At 43.4% G+C, this 26,010-nt stretch overlaps 1 protein-coding gene across 1 annotated transcript in view; it reads right to left on the bottom strand.

Annotated features, from left to right (window-relative positions):
- Nucleotides 1-24,935: 24,935 nt before the first annotated feature.
- UGCG (UDP-glucose ceramide glucosyltransferase) overlaps nt 24,936-26,010 on the bottom strand; it is a 37,615-nt gene continuing 36,540 nt past the window's right edge. Inside the window, exon 9 of the mRNA XM_080820136.1 lies at nt 24,936-25,712. Within this exon, the coding sequence (XP_080676262.1) occupies nt 25,542-25,712 (171 nt within the window). The 3' untranslated portion in view covers nt 24,936-25,541. The remainder of the gene's footprint in view (nt 25,713-26,010) is intronic.

Genomic DNA, 26,010 nt, shown 5'->3' with positions numbered 1-26,010 from the left:
AGACTTCAACAACAGATGGGACCTTGGCTTAGCTTTGAGAAGGCACCTATCTCCAGAGGATAGAAGTTGTTGCCAGGGAAAATGTGGTATCTTCTCTGCAAGGTCTACCCTGGGGTATGACTCACTCAGAGCCAGGCTATGCTGTAAGATCCTGGGTGGCTTTTAGGACCCTGCATGCCTCCTCTTCCTTCCCTAACCCTACTTCTGCCTCCACTCTCTCTCTATGGCCATCTTCCCAGCACTGTCCTGCCCCTCAATGGAGACAACGGATCCTGAAATATGGACAGTTATGAACCAATCAGATAGGTCTTCCCAGGCCAACCTGCAACTCTGGGTATTGGGACCAGGGAATCTGTAAAGAGTAGAAACCCTGTTAATGGGCCATTTTCCAGTGCTACTTCCCATCCAAGACCTGACTGTCATCCCCACCCCACCTGACGCTTCACAACTTTCCATGGCCTCATTAATTCTCTTGAACCAAGGTTTTTCTAAAAACCTCTTTCTCACAGTACTGTAGGGCAGGCCTTCCTTGGAGGAAGGGTTATAGCTAGTTTCTTCAAAGTTTCCTCACCCCAGCATCACTCCCACCTGAAACTTCTCTCCAGTGCAGGCCAAAACCTACCTGGGAAGGTAATGGAATTAGGGAGCCTAGAGTTGACATTCCCTGAATCTAGAGTTCTGTGTGCAGCATTTAGAACAAGAGAAGTCCCAGAGATAAGGCCAGAAGTCTGGATGAAGTGTATTCAGTTCAGGTCCTTTCAGGGGCAGAAACAGAGGGCGTGAGAGATTGTAGAAGCTATCAGGACAGAGGTCACTGTGATGGACTCCCTTGGTGTTCAGATGGGAAACTGAGGCCAAGAGAAGGGAAGGGACCTGTGAATCAGTGACAAAGCTAGGTTCCTGAATGTCATTACAAGGTCATTTCCACCGTAGCACAGCAGCATTTGGAAGCCGCCTCCTCTTCCTCTGTATCCAAATGCATGGCTTCTGAAAGGCCTCTGCCTGGTGGATCTGGAGAAAGTTTTATTTCCAGCCTCAATCTCTGGGGTACACACAAAAAGGGCTTTAGGACCCGATTTATACTTTCTTCACTCTCCCCTTTTCATTCAGAACTTTTGTTAAAGAAAAAACTTTTTTGAGAGCTATCAGTGCTTAGGCAACAACCCATACAACCTAGTTAAATGACTGAATACCAATTTTCTTTTTAATGAGTGGTTATTATACCTTTGGAAAAGCATGTGACTTTACTCTTTGCTTACTAAACTTCAAAGACACCCATTGAGGACAGCCAAAAGGCCAAATCCTGTTTGCTGACTTGACAACCCTCCAAGGTCTGGCCTCACCTACGTTTCTAGTCTTATCTCACACTCTTCACCCACCAAGCTATGCTTGTCCAAGCTGACCTTCATTCTTTTCCCTGGATACACCCAGCCTTATCCCAACTCTGAGCTTTTTGCTCACAGGCTAGCCCCCTTCTTCACATCTCTAAATTGTTCATGCTCTTCAAGGCGAAGCTGGAAAGTCCTTCCTCCTTGAAGCCTGTCTTCAAATTGGAAGTGACTTATTGCCCATTTCAGAGCTCCCATTGGATCTTATCAATTCTTTTCTTAAAGCACATACCAGTCCCTACCTCACAGCATAGTTACCTGATAATGTCCCAACTAAAAAGCAGGAATCAAGTCACATGGAGCATCTTTCGTGTCCCGCAGCACCTAGGACATATTAATGATTGATGGAACTCAGGGTACTTGAGTACAGAGCATGAGTAATAAACTCATTGAACACCATTCCAGAGACTCTGGAGCATGAAGTGTAAGGCTGGAACACAGAGATAAAAGAACAGAGTTATTCAAGGGGACATTTATGGTGGTGTGGAATCAATTACCTTAGGCTAGAGACTCAGTGGAGGGCACATAGGTAAGTAAGGATAAGCAGGGAGAACATGTAAGAACTTTGGTTGTGGGAAAGAATTGCATCCTACCTGCCCAGCTGAAGGGAAATAAAGGGCAAGATAATGGCAGTACAGGAGCTCTCCACACTCTTCTGAAAATCTCACTCATGGAAGACCCAGATGTGGGGGCATCCAATCAGATGGGGGACACCAAATGTGGGGTGTCCCAATTGAGTGGGGCCCAGTGGTTCAGACAGTGAAGGAATTCACCCAAGGCAGAACAAAAGAGAGAGAAGTTTATTGACTATATCACTAAGGAGAGGTGGGCAGGACAGCAAAGGAGAGACTGCCGTGAGGTGGTGGGGAGGGGCCACAGTTATAAGAGAGACGGAGTATGGGAAGGTGTGGAATTTTCCCTTTTTTGGTAATCTTAGGAACTGTGCTTGGTTGTAATTGGTCAGTTAGGGTCCGTTGGCTATTTCGAAGTGGGTCGTTTAAGGAGCCTGTTTGCATTCGGCCTGGTGGTCACTGTGGGCCCTCTTGCCTTGCTCAAGTTCCTACTCCTCAAGCCTGCTGCCTAAAAGTGGCCTCTCTACCAAATATGTGGCAAAGTTCTTGCTTTGCTTTCCTGATGGTTTCATGGTGGAGAGGAAGTTGGGTGGGGGTTGGGGGACAAATCTGTTAAAAAAGCAAGGGTAGAGAAGCAGAGTGGTTATGTGGGTACAGAATGATGGTAAGTGTATCTGTTGTTTGCTCCTGTGATGGCATGGCTGACAGGGAGCTGTGGCTGCCACTACCCAGCACCATGAGAGATGATCCTAATATCACTAGCCTGGAAAAAGATCAAAATTCAAAATTTGAAGTATGGTTTCTACTGAACATGTATTGCTTTCACACCATCCTAATTTCGAAAGATTGTGAGGCAAAACATTGTAAATTGAGGGTTGTCTGTACTGGACCCTCCAGCCTTGATAATGGAAGAATGCAAGGAAGAAGGCCTGGGAATGGGTTGATGTATGAGTTTTCTCTTTCTTTTTTTCTTTTCTTTTCTTTCTTTCTTTCTTCCTTCCTTTCTTTCTTTCTTTCTTTTTTTAAAGATCCCTGTGTTTGTTTTAGAGAGAGAGCGTGCATGAGCAGGGCTGGGGGTGGGGACAGAGGGAGAGAGAGAGAACCTCAAGAAGACTCCTCTCTAAGGGCACAGCCCAACACAGGACTCGATCCCACAACCCTGAGATCATACCTGAGCCGAAATCAAGATTCAGATGCTTCATCGACTGAGCCACAGAGGCATTCTTCATGTATGAGTTTTCCGTGGCTGCTGCAGCAAATCTACCACAAAGCTGATAGTTTCAAAAACCCCAAGTTATTCTCTAACAGTTCTGGAGGTCAGAGTCCAAAGTTCTGTCCAAAGGCAGAACCATCTCCCTTCTGGAGGCTCTAAAGGAGAATCCGTTTCCTTGCTTTTCCAGCTCTAGGGGCTACCTGCATTCTCTGGCTCATGGTCCCTTCCTCCATCTTTAAAGTCAGCAATGTAGCAATCTTTTCTGGCTCTCTCTTCCACATTTAAAAAACCTTTGTGATCACACTGGGATCATCTGGATAATCTAGAATAATCTTCTCATTTTAAGATCTGCTATTTAGCAAGCTTCATTCCATGTCCAACCTTAGTTCCTCTTTGCCAAAAAATACAACATATTTACATGTAAGAAAATATATCCCTCCTAATCCAGGGATTAGGATGTGGACATCTTGAGGAGGGGGAGCTTATGCTGCCTATCAGTTAGCCAAGATTATCTGTCCTGAAAACATGGAGAAAGGATCGTTATCCTTATTTTCCTTTGATCATTCTTATCAAGTACAAAGTTCTTTGGATCCGATAGAGAATAATAAATAAGAAGAATAAATAGCTTGGGGTGGGTGAAACAGCAGAATGTGCTCTGGGCTTTCAGACTGGAATGGAATTCACTCCAAGATACTGAGCATTTAGGAATGAGATGTCCAGTTTGCTCATGAAGAGTTTGAAGGACTTACAGAGAATAGTGAACATGTTAAAAGATTAGAAATGTACTGATTTTTAAAAGGGAGACTATAGATTCCTTAACCTATAAGTGAATGAGTTCAACATTGCTTCTGAAAGTAACTTCGGATGAAACATTTAGGTTCACAAGCACTTAAAAGGGTCTATTGCAATTATGAAATGACATGGGTTCACCAAGAACAAATCATGTCAGACAAATCTTATTTCCTCCACTGATAGGGTTTCTCCATAGTAGGTCTAGAGGGAAGAGAGGCACTGTGCATCACCAGACTGTAAGAACCTCTTGGAACTTTCCTACAGCAGAAATAAGATCTCTGATTTGGGGAACTTGGGTGGCTCGATCAGTTAAGCATCCAACTCCTGATTTCAGCTTAGGTCATGATCTCACCATTATGAGATAGAACTCCACAATGAGCTCTCCACTCAGCACTGAGTCTGCTTGGGATTCTCCCTCTCTCTGTGCTCTTCCCACAGCTCTCTCTCTCAAAATAAAAAAAGTCTTAAAAAAAAAAAAGAAAAAGAAAGCACCTATGGTTCATGCATACATCATCAGTGGTGGGCTGGAGCTGGCTCATGCTGGCTCACAAGAGCTGATCATACACATGTCCTCCCAACTCCATGTTCAGTGACATCACATTAATAGTTTGGAATCTGCTATTTGGGAAGTAACTTATGTCATGGAAATCAGCAAATGTTACGTATTCGAGCACAATACTGCCTGAATTCTAGGTGTCTACTACTGCCAAGACAGTTGTCTGAAGGAATAAATAACTTGGACAAGAAACTCAACAAAGTCTCCCATAGTAAGTCTGTGGTCAATAAAGAGACACCTTAACTGGATGCTAGTGCAACAAATATCAAAAGGGAAAAAGAAAAAAGGAAGGAAGGAAGGAAGAGAGAAAGAGAGAGAGAGAATGAATGAATGAATGAATGAATGAATATATGTCACATTGGAGGGAATTTTCTAAGAGTGGAATAAAGAGCTCTGCCCATTGTCCTATGAGTCTTGGGCAATCTTTGTAACAACATGAGAGAATGAGTATGTTGCATGATACAAAGATGTCTTCATCATCTGTAATGATGAGTTGCACCTAGCAGGATGAAATTTCATAGGTCAAGTGTAAGGATTAGTCAGAACTAAAATAATAAAACACATCATGCAAATTAGGATGGAGTGGTGGGAGAACATAGCTTAGTAGCGTGAAATGTGAAATCTCATTTCTCCCAATTGGCTAGGTGATGACTAGAGCATTGTGCCCAGATCGAGGCAGTACTTAGTTGAGCACTGAGAGAAGAATGACTTGAGTGATGGAAAATACAAAACTTGTCATGTGAGACAGGACAGAAGGAATTTGGAGGTTTTCATTGAAGGAGAAAAGACTTAAAAGAATATGAGGTTGACACCAAATATTTGGATGACTGTTACATGGACAGGGCCATCACACTGCCCAGTTCCTTACAGTGTAGTCTACGTGAACAGCAGTCCACACAGCCAGAAGTGCTACTCTTGCATGTGGGCAAGGGCTTGCTATTCCAAAGAGTAGAAGCTCCCAAGAGTTGTATTTCAGCTCAATTTCAGCAAGAACCTCAGAACTTCTAAAGAGAATTTTCTCTTGCCTTGGAAAGACTCAAAGCAGAGTTTGGATGGCCACGTGTCTTGGAGGTGCAGTAGGGGGTTCTGTCAACAGAATAGCAGAAGGAGAGTTTTATTGGATGACTTTAACATGTTTTCCAATTCTGAGACTCACTAATCCCAGAGATGAAAATTATCATTTATCATGGAGCCTTGGTGGCTCAGTGGATTGAGTGCCTGACTTAGGTTGTGATCTTGGGGTAGTGAAATCAAGCACTGTGTTGGGCTCTGCAGTGAGCTCAGAGTCTGCTTGGTATTCTCTGCCTCTCCCTCTGTCCCTCCTGCTCCTGTGCTTGCTCTCTCTCTCTAAAATAAATGAATGAATGAATGAAGAATGAATGAATGAATGAATAAAATTGTTTACAAAATAAAAATTGGGGCAGCTCAGTCAGTTAAGCATCTCCCTTTGGCTTGGGTCATGATCCCAGGTTCCTGGGATTGAGCCACGTGGCAGGCTTCTTGCTCAGTGGGGAGTCTCCTTCTCCCTCTTCTTGTGTCCCCCTCCCTGTTTGTGCTCTCTGTCTCTCTTGCAAATAAATAAATAAAATCTTAAAAATAAGGGTACCTGGGGCACTTGGGTAGGTCTGTAGGTTAAGTGCCTACCTTCAGCACAGGTCATGTGGGATTGAGCCCCACACTGGGCTCCCTGCTCTGCAAGGAGTCTGCTTCTCCCCTCTCTTCCTCTTCTTACTCATTCTGTCAATCTCTCTCTCTCTCTCTCTCTAATAAATAAAATCCTTTTTTTAAAATCTTAAAATAAAAATAAATAAATAAATAAATAAGAAAACTACCATTTATGGAGCTTTTACTTGTGCTAGGTATTGTGTTAAGTACTTTATATACCTGATTTAATTTAATCTTCATAACCACCCAACAAAATGGATGTTATTATTTTTAATATACAGATGAAGAAATTGAGATTCAGATTACTTGATCATAGTCATCTAATTATGAAGTATCTTAGCCAGGGATTATCCCTGGGAGTATATGACTCCCGGATTCTTCCTGGAGCCCTGAGGACTGGAATGAAAGCTCACCACTCCGCCCACTCCGTGGCTACTGGGAAGCAGGGTGATCGGGGTTGATAGCAATATTGCAGTCAGGGAACTTTTGAGTGGAAGCTCACTGGAGGGAACATGGAACCACAACTGTGGGTGCTATTGACTGGCCGGTGGGGTTGTGTCTCGTCGGTAAGATTTCATACCTTGCAAGAGTGGACTCTGCTGGACCAGACTCTTACTTCACTCCATCTCTTGCACTGTCAACGTAAATTCACAAGGCCTTGATGAAAATGAAGAAGCTCACAGAAACACAATCTCTGAGCAAAAGCTCCCTCATGAATTCAAGGATGTGAGTCAGGAGTATTTTGCTTCAGTGCTGAAGACACTGAAATTTGAGTCTTGATGATGACTCTGTGGGCTCATCACCAGCCCCAGGATGGCTTGCATGGAGCCACTGAAGTCCGGAGCCAGTTCCTGGGAGCTACCACGCAGCGACAAACTAGGAAGCATGATCCTTGACTCATCTGCCCATTACACAACTAATCAGCACTGCGGAGCTTGGGTGTTCACCATGTGTCACCACATGCCGGAGCCACACCTCTCCATTGCTGGTATAGCTTGCCTGGCTAGCCTTTGAAGCATTAGAAGATGTTTGTTGACTTGGAACAATCAATTACCTAATGAGCTGCATCAAGACTGACATTCCTACTTGCCAGTCATTTTTCGGTGTGAGAATTTGGTTGTGGGCTCATGTTGTGTCTTGGGCAATCACTGTGGATTTCTCTGGAACCACCCCTGTTGACACGACTTGTACTCATGCCTAGGATTAAAGTCTACTCATTATCAGAGGGCAAACACCTGTCCTCACAACACAGCCAACATCATAGTTGGGACACAACTTATTTGGGACCTTGCCGTTTTTCTGTCTGAAGTATCTCCCTGCCATCCAGGAACTCTAGGCCCCACATTATTCTGACCAACTCCCTCCCTTCCTTCCCTATTCTTTCCATGTCAGAGAATTTCCCTCAGAATCATCAAAGTTAATATTGCAGATAAGGAAACAAAGCACAGGGAGGCTCATTCTACATCAAATGGCAAGTGAAATGGTCTTTTCATCCAATTATCATGCCTCCTCAAATGAAGAACTGTTATAATATGTGGCAGGAATGATAGGAAAGGTGGTACATATCTTTTATTTTTCTAGAGGACTATAATATTGCATTGGAATTCACCCTGCTCAGAATTTTATGGAAATGGCAAAGTGAAACGTTGAGAATGATTGAAGCAAGGCTCTGGTACACACTGGGTCACAGCCCATGGCGAGTTCTGAAGCCCAGCTCTGGCTCCTCTTTAGATGATTCTGGCAATGACCCTAAAGCAGAGGGGCAGGGGGGACTAATTCTCCCTAGGCAGCCCATATATCCCCATCGCACACAGTATGCCCTGCACTGGGAAGCCTGCCTCTTTCTCTCTCCCTTTCTTCCTGCCTTTCTCCTTCCTTCCTCCCTCCCTCTCTCTCTCTGCCTTTCTCTCTCTCTTTCTTTCTTTTGATTTTATTTATTTATTTATTTAAGAGGGAAAGAGAGAGAGCACATGTGCACCTGAGCAGGAGAAAGGGCAGAGGGAGGGGGAGAGAATCTCAAGCGGACTCTGGTGCTGAGTGTGGAGCCTGATGTGGGGCTTGATCTCACAACCCTGAGATCATGGCTTGAGCCAAAACCAAAAGTCAGACACTCAACCCCACAGATGCCAACCAGGTGCCCCAAGGTCTGCCTCTTTCTGGAGGATTCAACTGCTACATGTCATTTTTCTGCACACGCTTGAAGGTACGATGTTTGGATGCTGAGTCTTGGAATAGCTGAGTGAGGCTGGTGCCCTGAATCCCTTACCCAAGGACTCTGAGTGCACACTCTGCTGGGACTCCTCTTTTCTACTGACTGTATTCATTATGAATTGTGGTGGCAAAAAAAAAAAAAAAAAAAAAAAGGTTTTAAAGGCTCTCTGGCCAGAGGAGTCCCTTCCTCCTTGAGGTCAGAACTGAACATGACCACCTCATTTACACAACATTCTGGCATTTTCTATGCAATTGTACTGTCACTTTTTGCCCAGTATCCCCTATTATGTGTTCACAGTCCTCTTGCACTCTTTCATTCATCAAAAAGGCAGAATAGTTGGGCAATAGTTTGAGTTCTTCTGGTGCAATCTCTAAGAGATATAGCAAAGTGCTGTCTGTGTCATTTATGGGAAAAATCGAGGAAAGCTTGATGGAGGGAGATGCCCTCTACCTCTGTCCATTCTTGATCCAGACAGACTGTTGGCTACGACACTGCTTCCCCTATATCATGGGCTGCACAGACTTCCAAAGATTGCTTCTTCCTCATTGGAGCCATTCTTAATGGATACCTCCTGAAGGAAAGAGAATGAAAATAAAGTTTGCCATGTGTACATCTTTAGGATAAACTCCTTAGAACTATCAGGTCAAAAAGTATGGGATCTGTAATCTTCATGCTGAAAATTGTGCCAATTTATACCTCCACCAACAACGTATGAGAAAGAGTGCTTCTTGTCCTATACCCTTGTTAATAAATGGGCTTATAAACTCTGCCAATTTTATAGATGAGAAAATAAAATAAAGTTTGCATTCAACTGTGAAAGATTCATGCTTTTATCAGTGGAAACTCTGGCAGAAGGAGATCTGGATTCTGCAGAAGCTTTGTTGTTTACTTATATCCCCCCAGGGTCCTATAGAGAGGCTGGGGAGAGTGGGAGTGGGGAGGAGAGAAGACGGGTACCGAGAAAAAAAAACGGTGAAGAGGGTGAAGAAGTCCAGCAGTAGCAGGTTGGGGCACAGCCAGCAAAGCTACAGATGACAGTTCCTAGCTATCAGGTGCATTCCTCTTCTCTCCCCACCTGACTTGCCTCCCTCCATCCAGTGCATACATTCCACCCAGCTGCTCCACGTCTGCAAATAGGTTAGTCATGCCCTGGGCACTTAATCATCCTGACGCCATTCTTGGACCTCAGGGCGGACACTAGGTATGGAGACACCTGCTGTCCAAGGAGTCCCTGCCAAGTGTGCCAGGAAAAAGGGAGTTGTTTAGGTTGGTTTCTAAGGCTGCATTAGTGATCGTTTGGGAAAGAGGACAGGATCACAAGTGAGACTCTCGGCCGATCAAAAGACCTGAGGTCTTACTGCCAAGAGGGTAAAATTACTGGATCAAAAATTTTAATACTAATGGATATGGTTTGTACAGGGACAGTTGCCACTGGAAAAGCTAATGTGTTAGCCTCTGGGTTGTAATGAACAAAGAGGCTTATCCAGATTACCCTGAGTGTTAGTGGTTTCTGAAGCTACATGTTTTAAGAAAGAGTGACATCTTGGCCATATAACCAGGTCTCTGGTGAACCTATAAATAGCTCAGTAGCTAACCTCCCCAGGGCCTAGAACACAGTTTGATAACTATGTTCCAACGTGGTTTTGGCAACTGGGTGATGTCCACCCTCCTTCAGCAGCAGGAGGAGCTAATTGCTACTCTAGAGCTTCTCCATAAGTTGGACCCAGCTCCTCTATCCTTTCTTCTGCGTCCACATCTCTGCCAATGAAATGCTCTTCACACCACCTGACCTCACGCTCTACTCGTAGCTTCAACTCATGTCTTCTAACTGCATGTTCTCTGTGTCTTTTGCTCTTCCTGTCAATTACTCAGTGCCCAATGTCTCAAATTCAAATATCCTCAAAAGACAGAATCTGGTGGGCTCAATTAGTCACTGGAATCCCTTCTGCTCAGTTTATAGACCGGCATCTAGGCTGGCTACTGTTCCATCAGATGGCCATGCTGGAGGAGTCAACGGGGCAGCATGGGATCAAATGTGAGGAAGCCTCAGAAGAGGGTCATGGGTATGGGACTGAGGTCATTAGACTTCTTTAGAACAACATGACTCACATCCCAACTCCACGGATTCCCATATGACCTTGACAAACAAGCCTGTCAGGTGAGGAGGGATTTGTTGTACATGATCTCCAAGGTTCTTTATAGCCTTGACAATCTAATTTGGTGGTTATATTGGTCCACAAATAATACATCCACTCTTCCTGGTTACCAGTCCTTCCTCTTATATGATTGTCTCATTTACCTACCATTTGAGATAAGACATCAAAGACCATTGTCTTTCTTTCCTCATCACAGTGGATTACATATTGCATCTGTTGATGGTCCCTGATAGACTCAGGATGCTGCAATGCGGGAAGCACAGTGTTGAGAGGAAGGAATGCTTGTTCCCCATTCCTGATGCTGCCATGGAGAAAGCACGGGCAGTCACATTCAGTCTGTCTCTCCACGTAGTGCTCCCCAAGGCAGGAGGAGTGACCAACTGGAAAATTCTCTTTTGGAGCAGCTTACTCTCCGAAAACACAGATTCTCTGCTTCTCCATGCAGTGAACTTACCAGAACATATTCTGCCCCTCAGAGAAAGAAAAGACTACTGTTTGGAGGGTAAATAGTAGGAAGTCTGGGGAGGTGATGCTCTGGTCTCCTTTATAGCCATAAAGCTAGTATTTTGATCTTTGTCTTTGTAAAAACTTAAAATTATGTCTCTGTCACTTTGGAAAGTGGCTTAGGAGGGAGGAATGTGGTCCACGAGCACCACCTTTTTCCCCAGTACATGGCCATCCTTGGGCCTGGATGCTTGAGAAAGCCTGCCACGCCAGCTTTGATACAGCACAGAGTGATTTGCTCCAAGGGTCCCAAAGCAACCTGAGGAAAGCAGGACACCCTGCAGGGGTCTTGGCCTCCTACCAGGGAACCCCAGGCCCCTGACTCTATCCAGAAAAATACTCCATCTTTCATTTTCTCCTGTGGCTCGGTCCAGTGCAAAACATTCTGGGTTCAGAGTCAGAGGATTTGAATTCAAACCTTGGCTCTGCTGGTTACTAGTTGCATAATTGTACGTATATGTAAGTCTACTGGGTCTCAGTTTCTCCATCTCTAAGATGGACCTCATGATACCTACTCAGTCCTTGCGAAGATCTCATTCAATAAGGAAAGAAGTGGGAACACTTTGGTCGACTCTGCAGATGGGAGTGGTTGCCAACAACCTCGCCGAGAATGAGGCGTTGTGCTCTTTCCGCCTACCCATTTCCCTCTGCTTTTCTTCTTGAGTTCTGGTGGTCCCAAGCTGGAGATGAAAAAGATGCAGTAGTTTTCTGGTGATTATAGCATTGCTAAGTTTTCTGTGAGCCCCGTCATCCAGAGCAAAAGAAGAAGTTGGGCTTAGCCAGGCTAACTGGGGCTAAATCAGCCTGACGAGTGGGAATTCTGAAAACTGTGGGGAATTCACTAGTCGGAATCCCTGGTTACTCTTATCATCTAGAAAATGAATATGATCATTCCAATCTCATAAAGTTCTAAGGGGGAATAAATAGGCTCAGAGATCTGGCACATGATTAGAAAGTTAAATGTTACTTCTCTTCTTTCCATTAAACGCTGCGTAAGATGCTACTCCTCAGAAAAGTTTCTCATAGAAGTAACTACTTGCTTGGGGGCACCTGGGTGGCTCAATGGGTTAAGCCTCTGCCTTCGGCTCAGGTCATGATCTCAGGGTCCTGGGATCGAGCCCCGAATCGGGCTCTCTGCTCAGCAGGGAGCCTGCTTCCTCCTCTCTCTGCCTGCCTCTCTGCCTGCTTGTGATCTCTGTCTGTCAAATAAATAAATAAAATCTTAAAAAAAAAAAAAAAGAAGTAACTTGCTTGGCAGAAATGCAATTTTTGAGGACCACAGGGCAAAGAAAGCTCACAGAATGTCAAGCTCAAACTTGAATCCACACAGAGAACTGTCATGTGACATCTGGACATATTGGAGTTTGATAACTTTTTCAGTCAAAAACCAGAAAAAAGTGGTGCCTGGGTGGCTCAGTGGGCTAAAGCCTCTGCCTTCGGCTCCGGTCATGATCTGAGGGTCCAGAGAGCATTGGGCTCTCTGCTCGGCAGTGAGCCTGCTTCCCTTCCTCTCTCTCTGCCTGCCTCTCTGCCTACTTGTGATCTCTGTCAAATCAAAACAAAAACAAAAACAAAAAAAAACAGTAGTGACTTTTATTTTATGTTTTTTTAAGATTTTATTTATTTGAGAGAGAGAGAAAGAAAGAGAGCAAGAGAGAGAGAGAGAGCACGAGTTGGGGGAGGAGCAGAGGAAGAAGCAGACTCCCCGCTGAGCCAGGGACCCTGATCCCAGGACCCCGAGATCATGAACTGAACCAAAGGCAGATATTTAACCCACTTAGCCACCCACATGCCCCAGCAGTGACTTTTAATATATTAAAGGTCATGATTAGAAAGCTATGTGAGTTCTTTGCCAACAGTCAAACCAGAATGAGACTTCAATTGTGTATCCCTGACCTAGACCCCCATCTGGTCCAAGCCTTGGTGTCCCACCTAGACTAGTGCAGTGGTCCCTTTGTGGGCCTATTCTTGGCCTTAATTGGAACTTGTCTCAAGTTCCTCTTCGATAAAGCTTCCCTACTGTTGTCGGTTGAATTTTTCCCAACGTACTACTCTGGTGACCAGTTACCTGCTCAGAGACCTGCGCTGGTTCCACTATCACAGTTTTTAAACTTGCCTCCCATTCCTTCTTTTTATGTGCCCTTCAACCCTTTCAAGTGGAGCTAGCACCTGTATGGCGCAGTCAGTCTCCAGGTCCAAGCAACAGAAACAGTCTCTGGAGATTGGGTAGTTTGCAGACTGATCGACAGGACCAGAGAGTCAGCCACAGCCCTGTATTTCTAGAGCCCAAACAGCCGAGCCACAAAACTGGCTTTATGAGGAGAACACCTTGGTTGTCTCCCTGAGCACGAACCAAATCTGTGGTTTTCCCTGCTGCCATCTCTGGGTGGGAAATTCAATTTTATTGCAACTGCTATTTCTGCCACCATCTGTGACATCTCTTCAGCAAGAACTCGGTCTGGAGGGTTCTAGAAGCCAGAGTTCTGCTGCCCTATGGACTATATATATATATATATATATATATATATATATATATATATTTGACGCATATATATGTGTATATATATGTATATATATGCGTTACTGTTTCCTTATATTGCTTACTTCAAAATCACTGTCACTGTGAATGAGCCTTATCGATGGGGTCTGGATTACATGTTTATGGTACTGTTGACAGGGACGCTAGGAGAGCTCCTTTGGTTTTTACCTTGGGGTGAAGTGGGCTGCTATTTATAAGGTGGCAAATTCCCAAGACATAGCAAGGGTGCTCAAAAATTGCTGGGTAGCCAGAAAATGGGATAAATATTTACGATATAGTCAGCTCTGTTTACTCACCATGAACCTACACCCTTCTTGCTTACTTAAGCTTACCAATGATAAGTCTTCTGCCTTTGGACAATGCAACTATCTCCCAAATGAAAACAGACTTATCCTCTGTCCAAAAAGGAGACAACTCAACATTGTCCAGCTTCAAGTCCCGGATTTCTGGGTGACATACATTCTTCCTCTGGTTTCGTCTGAATTCTGACTTTATATCCTGTAACCTGGGGATTATATTGTAAAGATAACCACCAGCACCACGACAATAACAATGAGTTACATCACAGAAAGGAAAAAATACAAGTACATAACATAGCCTTTTGCCCCACTGTTGATTAAATTGGTCAGAGTTGGTGTTTATAGGTCTTCTTTCCTCAGGTGTTCTGTAAGTGTAGCTTAGGACAAAAATAAGTGTATTAATAAGTTGTGTATTGATTTCATGTTGAAATGATACTACCTTGGATATAGCGCATTAAAGAAAAAAATACTACTAAAATTAATGTCACCCGTTTTTTAAAAATTTAATTTAATTTTTTATTAAGTTTTTTATTAACATATAATGTGTTATTATCCCTAGGGGTACAGGTCTGTGAATTGCCCACCTGTTTTTTTTTTTTTAAAGATTTTATTTATTCATTTGAGAGAGAGACAGAGAGAGCAGAAGCAGTGGGCGAGGCAGAGGCAGAGGGAGAAGCTGACTCCCAACCGAGCAGGGACCCTGACACGGGGCTCAATCCCAGGACCCTGAGAAAATGACCTGAGCCGAAGGCAGACACTTAACAGACTGGGCCACCCAGGTGCCACCACCTGTTTCTTTTTACGTTATGGTCACTAGAAAACTTAAAAGCAGATGTATGGTCACATTCTATCTCTGCTGAACAGTATTCCTTGGAGGCTTAATTTGCTTCTCTTACCACAGCAGCCCACGTGATGGGCCAGGAAGCAAACTTGGAAATTATTCTCATTGCTAAATTTATCTGTGCCAGCTACACTCAGCCACCAGATAGGCGTGGGGTTCCACAGGGCCCAAGGTGAGGCTGATTAGAATTAAAATATATATAATCTGATCGTGAGAAGGCTGCCCCTCACTGGTAATCCCCAGACACATCCTAGCTTGCCACGATTTCAAAGCTAAAGGTTTGGAGATTTTCTTTCCTTCAGTATATATTGACGCTGATACATTTCTGTCCTTTTGGGGGAAGATGAGGAGAAAGAGGCACAGTATGACCCTGACATGTTATCATAGAAGCTTCTGTCAGGGATACCCACCCTTCCTTTCATTTAAGGGGCTCAGAGTTTCTGAAATAAATCAGGCCTGTGAATTGAGGGAGGACAAGGGATTTTCTATTGTGGTGGCTCAAGGAAGCTGTCTTTCCACCAGACTGGGGTTTTTTTTTGGTTCCAGAAGCCAAGTTACAACCGTGTAGGAGGCTGCCCATCTGTTTCGCTTCCGGATCTTCTGCTTATTAATTTGATAATCAGACCATGCTGGTTACCACCGTAGTACCTTTGCCACGTACATTAATCATAGGTACCATGCTTCTGATGGTTAAACGCAACGTTGGGCCTTGCTCCAGAACCCTACCCTGATCCCACCATCCTTACTGAAATCAGGAAGATACTTTGTACAGCCAGTCCCTCCCATCGGCATCTTTGGCCAAATACATTTAGAAGATCCTTGCCCTCCCTGGACAAATGTGTTTCTCAGTGGTTTGGCGATAGGAGTACATTCTTGCTCTTTACTGGGAGATGGACTGAATCGCCAGTGATACATGCATTTCCCAATCCCTGTCTTCTTAAATCTCTCTATTTCTTTCTCGCCGTTGCCCCAGAAATTTCTGACTTTTTGGCTTCATTTGGTGGGGTCCATCTCTGAGGCAGTTTCCAGCCAGCGAACTGAGAAAAATAATCAGATGTAGTCCCAGCTGCTGGAGCTAGTATTTCATCCAGAATCTGGCAAGAATACCATCTCCAAAAATGTAGCCTAATCTTTGGTCATGTCCCTCAATCTTTGGCCAAGCCCTTAATCTCACATGCATCCGCCAGGGTTTTGCTGATAAAAATTAGCAAAGATTTAAAAGTTCCTTTGATGTTTTAGCCATCTTCCTGGTTCTGGGCCCCTGGGGACGTAGGAGGATATAATTCTATTTGTAAGTTTGAAGATAATCAGAGATGATAAGGATGGGGCACGAAGAAACTGGCTTCCCCTTGCAGAGTAACTGCCTAGAGAAGGTCATTGTGGGATCCCCACTGAAAGAGGAGGAAGAGAATCTGCCTCTCCTGGTGAGAGGCTCCATGGGATTTGGGATACCCTGAAGCACACCAGTCCCCCCGAATCAATTCTTGGGGACCTACTTCCTTCTCGTCAATGCCGTAACTTTTGCAGCAGACCTGATGAAGCTATGGATTCAGCTAAGGCTTTAATTTAATGAGTTTCAGAATCAAATTTTGAATATTTGATAGCAGCAGGGAAAGCCAAGCTGTGAGTAGGAGACTGGACGAGGGTTAGGGTTAGTAGCACTGAGAGCCAGTCAGTGCCGGAACAAATGGGAGAGTCGTGTCCTTGAGAAGTCAGGTGAAGGCAGGAAGTCAGATGCAGAGGGCTGTCATCCTGACGTGGATTTTTCTTAGGTGTCCAGCCTTCCGGGACTTTGAGAAGTCAGACCCTCATGAAGACAGACTTAAGGTCGGTATGGAACATAAAAGGATTCCCAACTGTAGAAAGCAAGCAAGTTGTAGGTAGAACATTCCCATCCGACCTGCACAAAGGGAAGAAGGAAGTTTCTAGCCACATTGCGGTCATAAAGGTGGGGATGGTTTCCATAAACAAACAATTGCTCTAGATTAGAGCAAAAACCTTCCTTCTAGTCTCTGCCTTCAGGGTCATTATCACTAAAAACTCTTAATTTCATGTAGCCATCAGAGAAATCTTTCTAACACACAAAACATTCAATGACTTCCTACTGCCTTTAGGATAAAGCTTAAATTCTTTATCTAGGATTTCAAGGCTTAGTATGCTCCTGCCCTGTCTTTCCGTCCTTCTTCATCTCATGGTCCCCAGCTCCATCCCTACCCCTATTCCCAACCCTATCACTTCCCAGTGACCCTGAACTTCATCCAGGACGCTGTCACTAAGGGGGAAGAAATGTACTTTGAAAGTGCACAGCCTTCTAATGGGGTGGATTCTATTCAAAAGAAAGACCATAACCAGAAGGTCTCTGCTAGTCCTTTTTTATTTCTAAGGGAGACCTTGTTCCTTTTATCCAGCTGAGCATCTTGATGGGTTTTGGAGCTGAACAGGTAGGCCTGGAGCTAAGTTTGCAATCTGTAGCTTATCTGCCCTGTGTCAAGAGTAAGACATGTGGCTAGGAGCCAAAACAAGGATGGGAGCTGAGAAGGTAAAGAAAGGACACCACTAGGTGAGAGAAAGAGAGAGACACACACACACAGGCAGAAAAAGAGAGATTGAAGAGATACTACTAGTACTCTTAGGAAATCCTCAGCGGGAGGACGGACAAAGGACTTTGCATGTCTGAGGAACAATTTGACAAAGGACTTTGCATGTCTGAGGAGCAATTTGAAGTTGTTTGTTGTGCCCTGTGGCTTGGCACCACAGCCGTTCCTCGAGACTCGAGACTCGGTAAACCTTAACAAAGCTTGAAACCACTTTTACTCTCCATCGCCTTTCGCGTCCCTACTCCTAGGCTTAGAGATAAGTTAGAATTTTAGCCAAGGCTATTGAACTTTCCCCTATAAAAAAAGTCTTACCTGATTCAAAAATTTCTCATTATTCCACGTCACACTAGCACAATCCATTCAGAACATGAGTAACACAAGGTTCCTTATTTTTACCAGTTTCCTTGAATTCTTTCAGTTCTTCCACACAGAGACTTCTGATTGGGGTTATTTTCTTGAGTACCTTCTTGACTAATTTCTTCAGGCAGAGAACATGGCTGGTGTACTTTCTGAGACCCTCCGTGTCCAAAAATGCCCTTTTTTTTTTTTCTTTTTGCCCTTCTATAATAATGTTTTGACTGGACACGCCCCCACCTGACTAGCCTGTAGATTTCATTCCTGTGCCTCCCAAAAGCCTCTGGTATTGTTGATAGTCCAATGCCGGCCTCACTTTCTTTCCTTTGTCAGTAACTTGCTCTTTCTGGCTGATGAGGGTGAAATTCATTCTTGAAGCTCAGAACTTCCACCAGGATGCTTTCTTGTGGGTGTGTCTTTTCAATAAACTCACCTGGGCCCTTTAAATAGAAATCATCATGTCTGCAGGTTTCTTCTCTCTCCCCCTTTCTCCCTGGACTCCTACTGTTAGACTATTGCTGGTCCTTTACTTTTACTTGGACCTTTGCCCTTTTGCCTTTAGTATGTTTTGTCTTGTTTGGCGCTGGGTTTTTGAGACACCTTCCCACCCCCCAAATACGAATTTAATTTTTAGACAGAATCACTCTTATTTCTCCGTCACAATTCTAAATTTAGAAATCTTGCCTTTTAGTTCCATAATTTCATTTGTTATGCTCTAATTCTGTCTTCTTGAAAGTTCTCATTATGTTTTCCCACTCATTAGGTTTTTTAATTGAACTTCCCCTCTGTTTCTATTAATTCTGCCTCCACTTATCCACATCTTCTGGCCAGCTTGGTTTCTTTCTTGCAAATGACGTGTTCTCTTCGTTTGCACTTTCTTTTGCCCGATAATTTGGCAAGTCAGCTGTTGGACTCCGTCGAGCAGTGGTGGGCTGACTGCCACTGTAATATGGGCCAGCTGAAACAGGGACAGGGAGCCTGACATTTCTGTTGGGGCTTTGGGAATGGGGTCTCTGTTCTCCGACGGAAGAAAGCTCAGTCTTTCCAGCACCACTGCTGTCAGTGGAATCAAACCAGTGTCTCTCAGATAAGATCACAGCAAGGATGGCAGCAGCCGGATTTTGATCTTCATGCAGAGATTTCAAGCAATGAGGTCCTAGCTGTGTCTGGACTCTTTATATGATTGCTGAGTGGTCCTAGCTGGGAGGGACTGAGATGAGAAGTGATTGCGAAAGGGGCGCCTGAGTGGCTCCGTCATTAAGCGTCTGCCTTTGGCTCAGGTCATGATCCCAGAATCCTGGGATCATGCCCCATGTTAGGCTCCCTGCCCAGCGGGGATCCTGCTTCTCCTTCTGCCTGCTGCTCCCCTGCTTGTGCTTTCTCTCTCTCTCTGACAAATAAATAAAATCTTTAAAAAATAAATTCTTGTACTAGCTTGGGAACCAGGGAAACCACAAAGCCCTGTGGAAGAAAATTCCCCTTCAGATGGCCAGGTCTAGAGACCTCAGCCTCCATGCTCGCTGCTCTCAGTGCCCAGAGGCAGAGAGCACCAGAAAATTCTCTTTGAGGTATACAGAGAATTGCCCTTTAAAAGACTGATAGCTGGGGGGGGGGGGGGGTGCCTGGGTGGCTCAGTGGGTTAAAGCCTCTGCCTTCGGCTCAGGTCATGGTCCCGGGTCTTGGGATCAAGCCCTGCATCGGGCTCTCTGCTCAGCAGGGAGCCGGCTTCCCTTCCTCTCTCCCTGCCTGCCTCTCTGCCTACTTGTGATCTCTGTCTGTCAAATAAATAAATACAATCTTTAAAAAAAAAAATAAAAGACTGATAGCTGGAAACATTGTAGCCAGGTAAAATTCCTTGAATGTTGCCCATGTCACGGGTGCACCTCATTCCACACAGGTGTATTGCCATGCTCTGCTGTGAACACCATGTCCTCAACCTTTAGATTCTTCGGACTGTTCTGGTCAGAATGCAGGTCTGTGCAGTGGGGTCTTGCAATTTTCCGCCAAGCCTTACCGCTCAGGCCATTGGCTCTGACATTCGGAACAGTATTATATGGGCTACCATAGCACTGTTTAGAACAGTTTCAATAAATCAGACTGATTCTCATCTTGAATGCTAGAATATTTACTCTGAACCACCAAGGGCTGAGGGGTCAGTTGCCCTACAAAAGATCATGCAACCCTCTCCATCAGATTGTGAACAATTCTTTCCCTTGGCGGAAGAAGAGCTACTTTGTTGACTGTATAACTAAGCTTTCATTTTCACTTAGTGACTTGAGATCCTTATCGGCACACAAGCTTTTACCGAGAATGTGGCTTTTCAAATGCAGTACTCCTTTTAATTCTCACGCTGACCCTGAGAAGTAGATCATGCTGGTGTCCACTGAGGCACAGAGAGCGTGTCCAGGAAGCAAATGGTGACGCTGAAAGTGGACCCAAGCAGGCTGGCTCCACGGACTGCATTCCTGTTATGCGATTAGCTATAGGCCGAAGATTAGTGACACAGGCACGCCTTTCTTTATTTGTTCCTTCAGTCAGGAAAACGGACTTTGTATCCGGTCCTAAGCCAGGAGCTCGGGACACAAGGTCAAGTACAATACTGACCCTCCCTGCCCTTGGTATTTCCAATTTAATGATGAACACAAACAACTATAGGGCCAATTAAAATAACTAATATTAGGTGCTGGGGCAGAAGTGCAGGGTGAGGCCGTGGAGGCAGGCACAGGGTCCATAACCCGGGCAGATAAGTCACGGAGGAGCTGGCACCTGAGCAGAGTCCCACGTGCGATGTGGAGGTTGGAGGAATGGAGTTCGAGAAAGCAACATGCGCAAAGGCCCAGAGCCGGAAAGAGCAGACATCAGGGAAAGGGCAGGAAGTTTACAGTGAGTTTAATGTGAGCAGGTTTGGCAAAAGGGCAAGAAGGGAGGTGTTGGCAAGGATGTATGCTAAAATGGCCTAAACCTTGGGCTTTATCCTGAAGGTAACATCAAGCGATTCAAGTGTTTCAAGAGGAGTAATGGGGCCAGGTTTTCTTTATATTAAGAGGATACTGGGGGCCTCAGGAGGGATGGCCTTGCCTGCAACTCTGCTCTCAGACGAGAGGTCCAAGTTCAGTCCACACAGGGGCTGCAAACCTCCTGCCCAGCAGCATCTGTAGCCAGCAAGAGTCTCAAGGGAATTATGAACATGCTGTGTGCAGTGCTATCGTGTAAATGACTAAAATGGACTTTATAATAGACATAGAAAATGTGAACTGATCAGTACCAATGAAATAAACTGAAAAAGTTATTGAAGTGCCAAGCCCATGAAGTTTTATGGATAAATCCTTTCAAACTTTCAAGGAACAGATCATCCTTGGCTAAATAATTTCTGGAACACGGGGGTTGGGGGGGGCACCCAACTGACTTTGCGGTTAGTATAACCTCCCTCTAAAGCCTAGAAAATATTTCATTAAATACTAGCAAATAAAGCTCAGAAATGTATTAAAAAAAAAAAAAAAACAACCAGTAGTATCCAAAGGCCAAGTAAGCTTTGTGTCAGAAATGTGAATACATGCAGACTGTGAAAATACTGTTACTTCAAAGCTGAAAATGGTTCTGTTCTAAGACAGGGAGGGAAACCACATTTGGGAAGGCTGATCTTTTTTTTTTTTATTTTTTAAAGATTTTATCCATTTGAGAGAGATCACAAGAAGGCAGAGAGGCAGGCAGAGAGAGGAGGAAGCAGGCCCCCCGCTGAGCAGAGCCCAATATGGGGCTCGATCCCAGGACCCTGAGATCATGACCTGAGCTGAAGGCAGAGGCTTTAACCCACTGAGCCACCCAGGTGCCCCAAGGCTGATCTTTTTGCTGGGGACACTGGTGTGGGCCATTTGGTTGCACAAACGTTGATCAGTTATTTCCACGCCCATCCCATCTTGCCTTGGGAAAGCATTATCCTAAATGCAAAGATTTTAGCACTGTTCTGTCTGGTAATGTAGATTGTTTATTAGGGTTAAAAGACATGGAATACTCAATAAGGAAGCATTAAGACTCTTGCTTAAGTAAGATCAAGAAATGGAAGAAATTCCAGTAGTTATAAATCATTAAAAAAACACACTCAGGGGCACCTGGGTGGCTCAGTGGGTTAAAGCCTCTGCCTTCGGCTCAGGTCATGATCCCAGGGTCCTGGGATCGAGCCCCGCATCGGGCTCTCTGCTCAGCAGGGAGCCTGCTTTCTCCCTTCTCTCTCTCTGCCTGCCTCTGTGCCTACTTGTGATCTGTCTGTCAAATAAATAAATAAAATCTTTAAAAAAAAAAAAACACACTCAATTTTGCCAGTCATTAAAAAAATCTGTATGTTGAGGGGCACCTGGGTGGTTCAGTGGGTTGAGTATCAACTCTTGAACCCAGCTCAGGTCTTATCTCAGGGTTTTGAGTTCAAGCTCTGCATTGGGCTCTGTGCTGGGCACGGATCCTACTTAAAACAACAAAACAAAACAAAAAACCCTCCTTGTTTAAACAATGAGGTACAGTAATTTCATGTCAATTTTGGAAAGATCTTGAAACTGGCCATTTTGGGTTCGAGCAAGGATACCAAACAACAAGCAAACAGTTCTGCACACTCTCTCGAACCCTGAATAGGTGTCAGAAGACTGGAGGGAAATAATACATCTAACGGTGGTTTCAATATTTCCTTTACTTATTTTTTTAAAAATTCAGAAATAGTTAACAGAGCATAAAATTTGCCTTTTAAAGCATACAATTCAGGGTTTTTTGTATATTCACAAGGTTGTGCAACCATCACTGCTGTTTCATGGCAAAACATTTCATCATTTCAAATTCCTTTTAGACTCTTCCTCCCCTGGGATTTACTCTCCAGTTAAAAGTACTCTTCCCTCACAGGCTCGGAGTGAAATAGGTCTGGAAACGCCTCCAGCTTTGGAGGAGCCTGGCCTGGACAGTGTGTGGGATGACTTAGTCAATCTCCCATCTAGGTCTCCAGCCCCAGAGCCACTCCTTCCCTTTCCTTGGTTGGGCCTTTCCCAGCCATTGGAGTGGTAACATTTAAGAGGCCAAGTCAGATTGTGAGCCAAGGTTGGGGGGGGGGGTGGGCAAAAAGGGCCCATGGATCTCTTCTCCAGGTGATTATGGGCCAGTGCTTCTCAGGTCTGCCTGCTCAGAACAAGGACAGCTCAGGCCTCATCCCAGAATAACTGAACCAGAATCTCTATGGGCAGGGCCCAGGCATCTGTGTGTTGTTTTTTTTTTTTTTTAAAGTTCTCCAGGTGGTTCTCATGTGCAATCAATGTAGAAAAGCCCCATGTTAAGCCAAAGCATGACTGTAGCACAGGTAAAGAGGAAGATTTCAAAATTATCACTTGACAGAATTCTCCCAGTAATTCTGATGTGAATGGTGGAACATGTTATTTATAAAAATACAAAAAAAAGGAAAGACAGTAAACAACAATACATTATTGTTAATGTTTTGATTGTATTCAAATTTTTATTTTGAACAAAAAACTTAATACAATGATTTTAAATAATAAAACGTGGTATATTCTAGACACTTGTTGGTGTTTTTTTTAACAGTTTATTAAATTTGGACTCCTACAGTTCTGTTGTGATGCTTTCTTCAACATTTATAGTATTTCTTACCATATTATCATCACTCTAAACTTGCTAAACAAAGAATCACTCTAAGTGAAGCCTGAAGCTTCACTTTATCACATAAAACACACATACAGAACAGTCATTTTTTATATTTACAAAACACAAGAAGTCTGTCCAGCCATTTGGATTTGTTGTTACATTGCCCATACTGAGATTAGCAAAAAGCTAAGTAATAAGCAAGATTTCACTTCAGCAGTGCAAAAGATGGCCTCAACCAAACTTCATTAAACAAACCAACAAATTACAAACATATTCAGCAAAATTCAACTTGTGTAATAGAGATAAAAAAAAAAACAAAACACCAAAACACAAAGTGGGTCACAACTAGACTGGTTTTCACTGTGCAACTTTCCTCAGGGAACAATACTACCCATTTCACATAGAAAGGAGTATGCATCAAAGCCTTTGTTCATGAAGAAAATGCCCTCCAAACAAATTCGTCATAAGGCGCAAAAAAAGAAAAAAAAAATTTTTTTTTTTGAATGAAGCAGTTTGGCCCAGAGAAAAGCTTATACATAATGTGTATACACAGTATATACACATTAATAGATACATTACAATGGAAACCATGTATGTTAGTCATTAGACAAATGAACTGGCTCAGTGTAGTGAAAATGTGTCCATTTTCTAGAAATACGTAATTATTGCTGATAGGCTACACATTATGCTCTGACATGGAAACTGTAGAAACTTAGAATTTAAAGTGGCCGTATTGCCAGCGTCAGCCCTGTAGCAGGCGTTCATGAGGACAACATGCCATCCAATCCTGAAGAAAAAGCAAAAATTCCACTACAGAAAAAAGAAAAAAAAAGGCTTATGCACTGTCCCTTACATTTTTTGCCTATTTAAAACAAAAACAAAAACAAAAACTAGTCCAGTTCACCACAAGTTAAGCACAACCTGACAAGCAAGTTTAGCGGCAGGATGGGGAGAGTAAAAGACAGCATGCATTTACAACTAGCGCTGATCTAGTCTATTCTGTCATACAAACTGGAATACAAAAATCCAATTTAAATAAGACTAGACTAACTGTAAGAGTTAAAAAAAAAAAAAACACACACACAGTAGACTTAGTTTGATACTGATTAATTTTAAGAGTAAAACTCATCCCGTCCCCACTTAATACTCTACTGCAATTTATTTGATGGCTAGAATATTCACTTACTTAAAAAAGATATTAAATACCTGTATCATGAAATTACATTCTTTTTAACAATAAGACATACTGTGTAAGAAAATAGCTCATGTGTGAAATGTGTCTGAAATGCATTTTTCCTCACAACTATCAAAACATCCACTCACACTAAAACAAAAACCACCCCAGCCCCCCCACCCCACCCCCCAGAAAAAAAAAAGTTCGGGAAAGATGGGGTGGGACCGGGTGAGGAGCAGGGAAGGAAAGGTTTACCAGCACAGTGATTAACAATGGTTCAAGACAGAACCAACAAGAGTTGGTCAAAAGGATGCCTTCAATACATGGCTACAATTAAAAACCAAACTCAGCCACTTTTGGTTCATTGCAGTGAGACCAAAAAAATATCTCTCACAGATTCATATAAATACTAGACTCCAGCTCTTTTATTATTATTATTTTTAAAGTCTTCCCATTTGTTTTTGCAAGGCCTAGCTACCTTATTACAATTTATATTTGCTCTGCAACAACTACAAGAGGTAGGCATAGAGCATGAAAAAGTTTCTTAGTTAGTACCTCACTGTGGGCTGTTCACCGCACACCTTTCACTTTAGATGCATAAAGGGATTACTTTCCAGTCTTTCCTAAACCCCAAAGCAAAGCCGCTGCCGTCCCATAAATGTTCTACCAGAGTGTACTCAACAAATAAGAAACTTTCTCTACTGAAGGATACTGTCATAGTGTTTGTTGCAGAGCATTCATATAGTCATATATATATATTTATTTATTTTTAAAAAATAAACAAACGACAAAAACCAAACCCAGGTTCCTAGAACCAGTTTTCTTGATTCACTACTTCCACAAAATAAAGTGTACCATTTGGCCAAGACTACAGATGTGGTTTTTTTTTTTTTCTTCACAGATGCAATTGCCATGCAAAATAAATTAAAGAACAGATATCAAACATACATGTGATAAAACTACGGAAGGTAGATCTTTAAAAGCATTTATATAAACATAATTTATAATACTTCTCTTTTTTCCTTTATGTACAGTCACAAAGCTGTCGTTATACATCGAGAATTTCCTCCGCTGTGCCCCCACAGCGCAATCTGTAGCGACCAGTTCTCCAGCTTATGGTAGGGTCCCATAATGCCGACAAAAAAATGTATATTGTCATGGATTCACGGATGAACCAGGCTACTGCATAATCAAGTTTTGAGAAACACAGTGTGCCACCCTAGGGATTGGAAAAAAAGAAAACACACAGAACTCACTGACCAACTGTCAAACTAGACACAGTTAAAAAAATGAAATTCTTCAATTTCACTCTTAATATAGACACTATATAAAATCAAGCCTGCTTCTTTATATAATGTAACTGCCAAGCTATATCCATTAAAAAGTGTTAACGATGAGTAGAAAAAGCATTAAAATCATGGCTAGTCTGACATAGTTTAGTTTGAATACTCGATTTTTGGGGGAGCCTTAATGAGAGTCATTTTTATTAACATTATTTTGGGGGGAGCCTTAATAAA

The sequence above is a fragment of the Martes martes genome (genome assembly GCF_963455335.1).
Source record: "Martes martes genome assembly, chromosome: 12".
Lineage (NCBI taxonomy): Eukaryota > Metazoa > Chordata > Mammalia > Carnivora > Mustelidae > Martes > Martes martes.
Note: the sequence above shows the minus strand (reverse complement) of the source record. Positions and strands in the feature narration are given on the sequence as shown.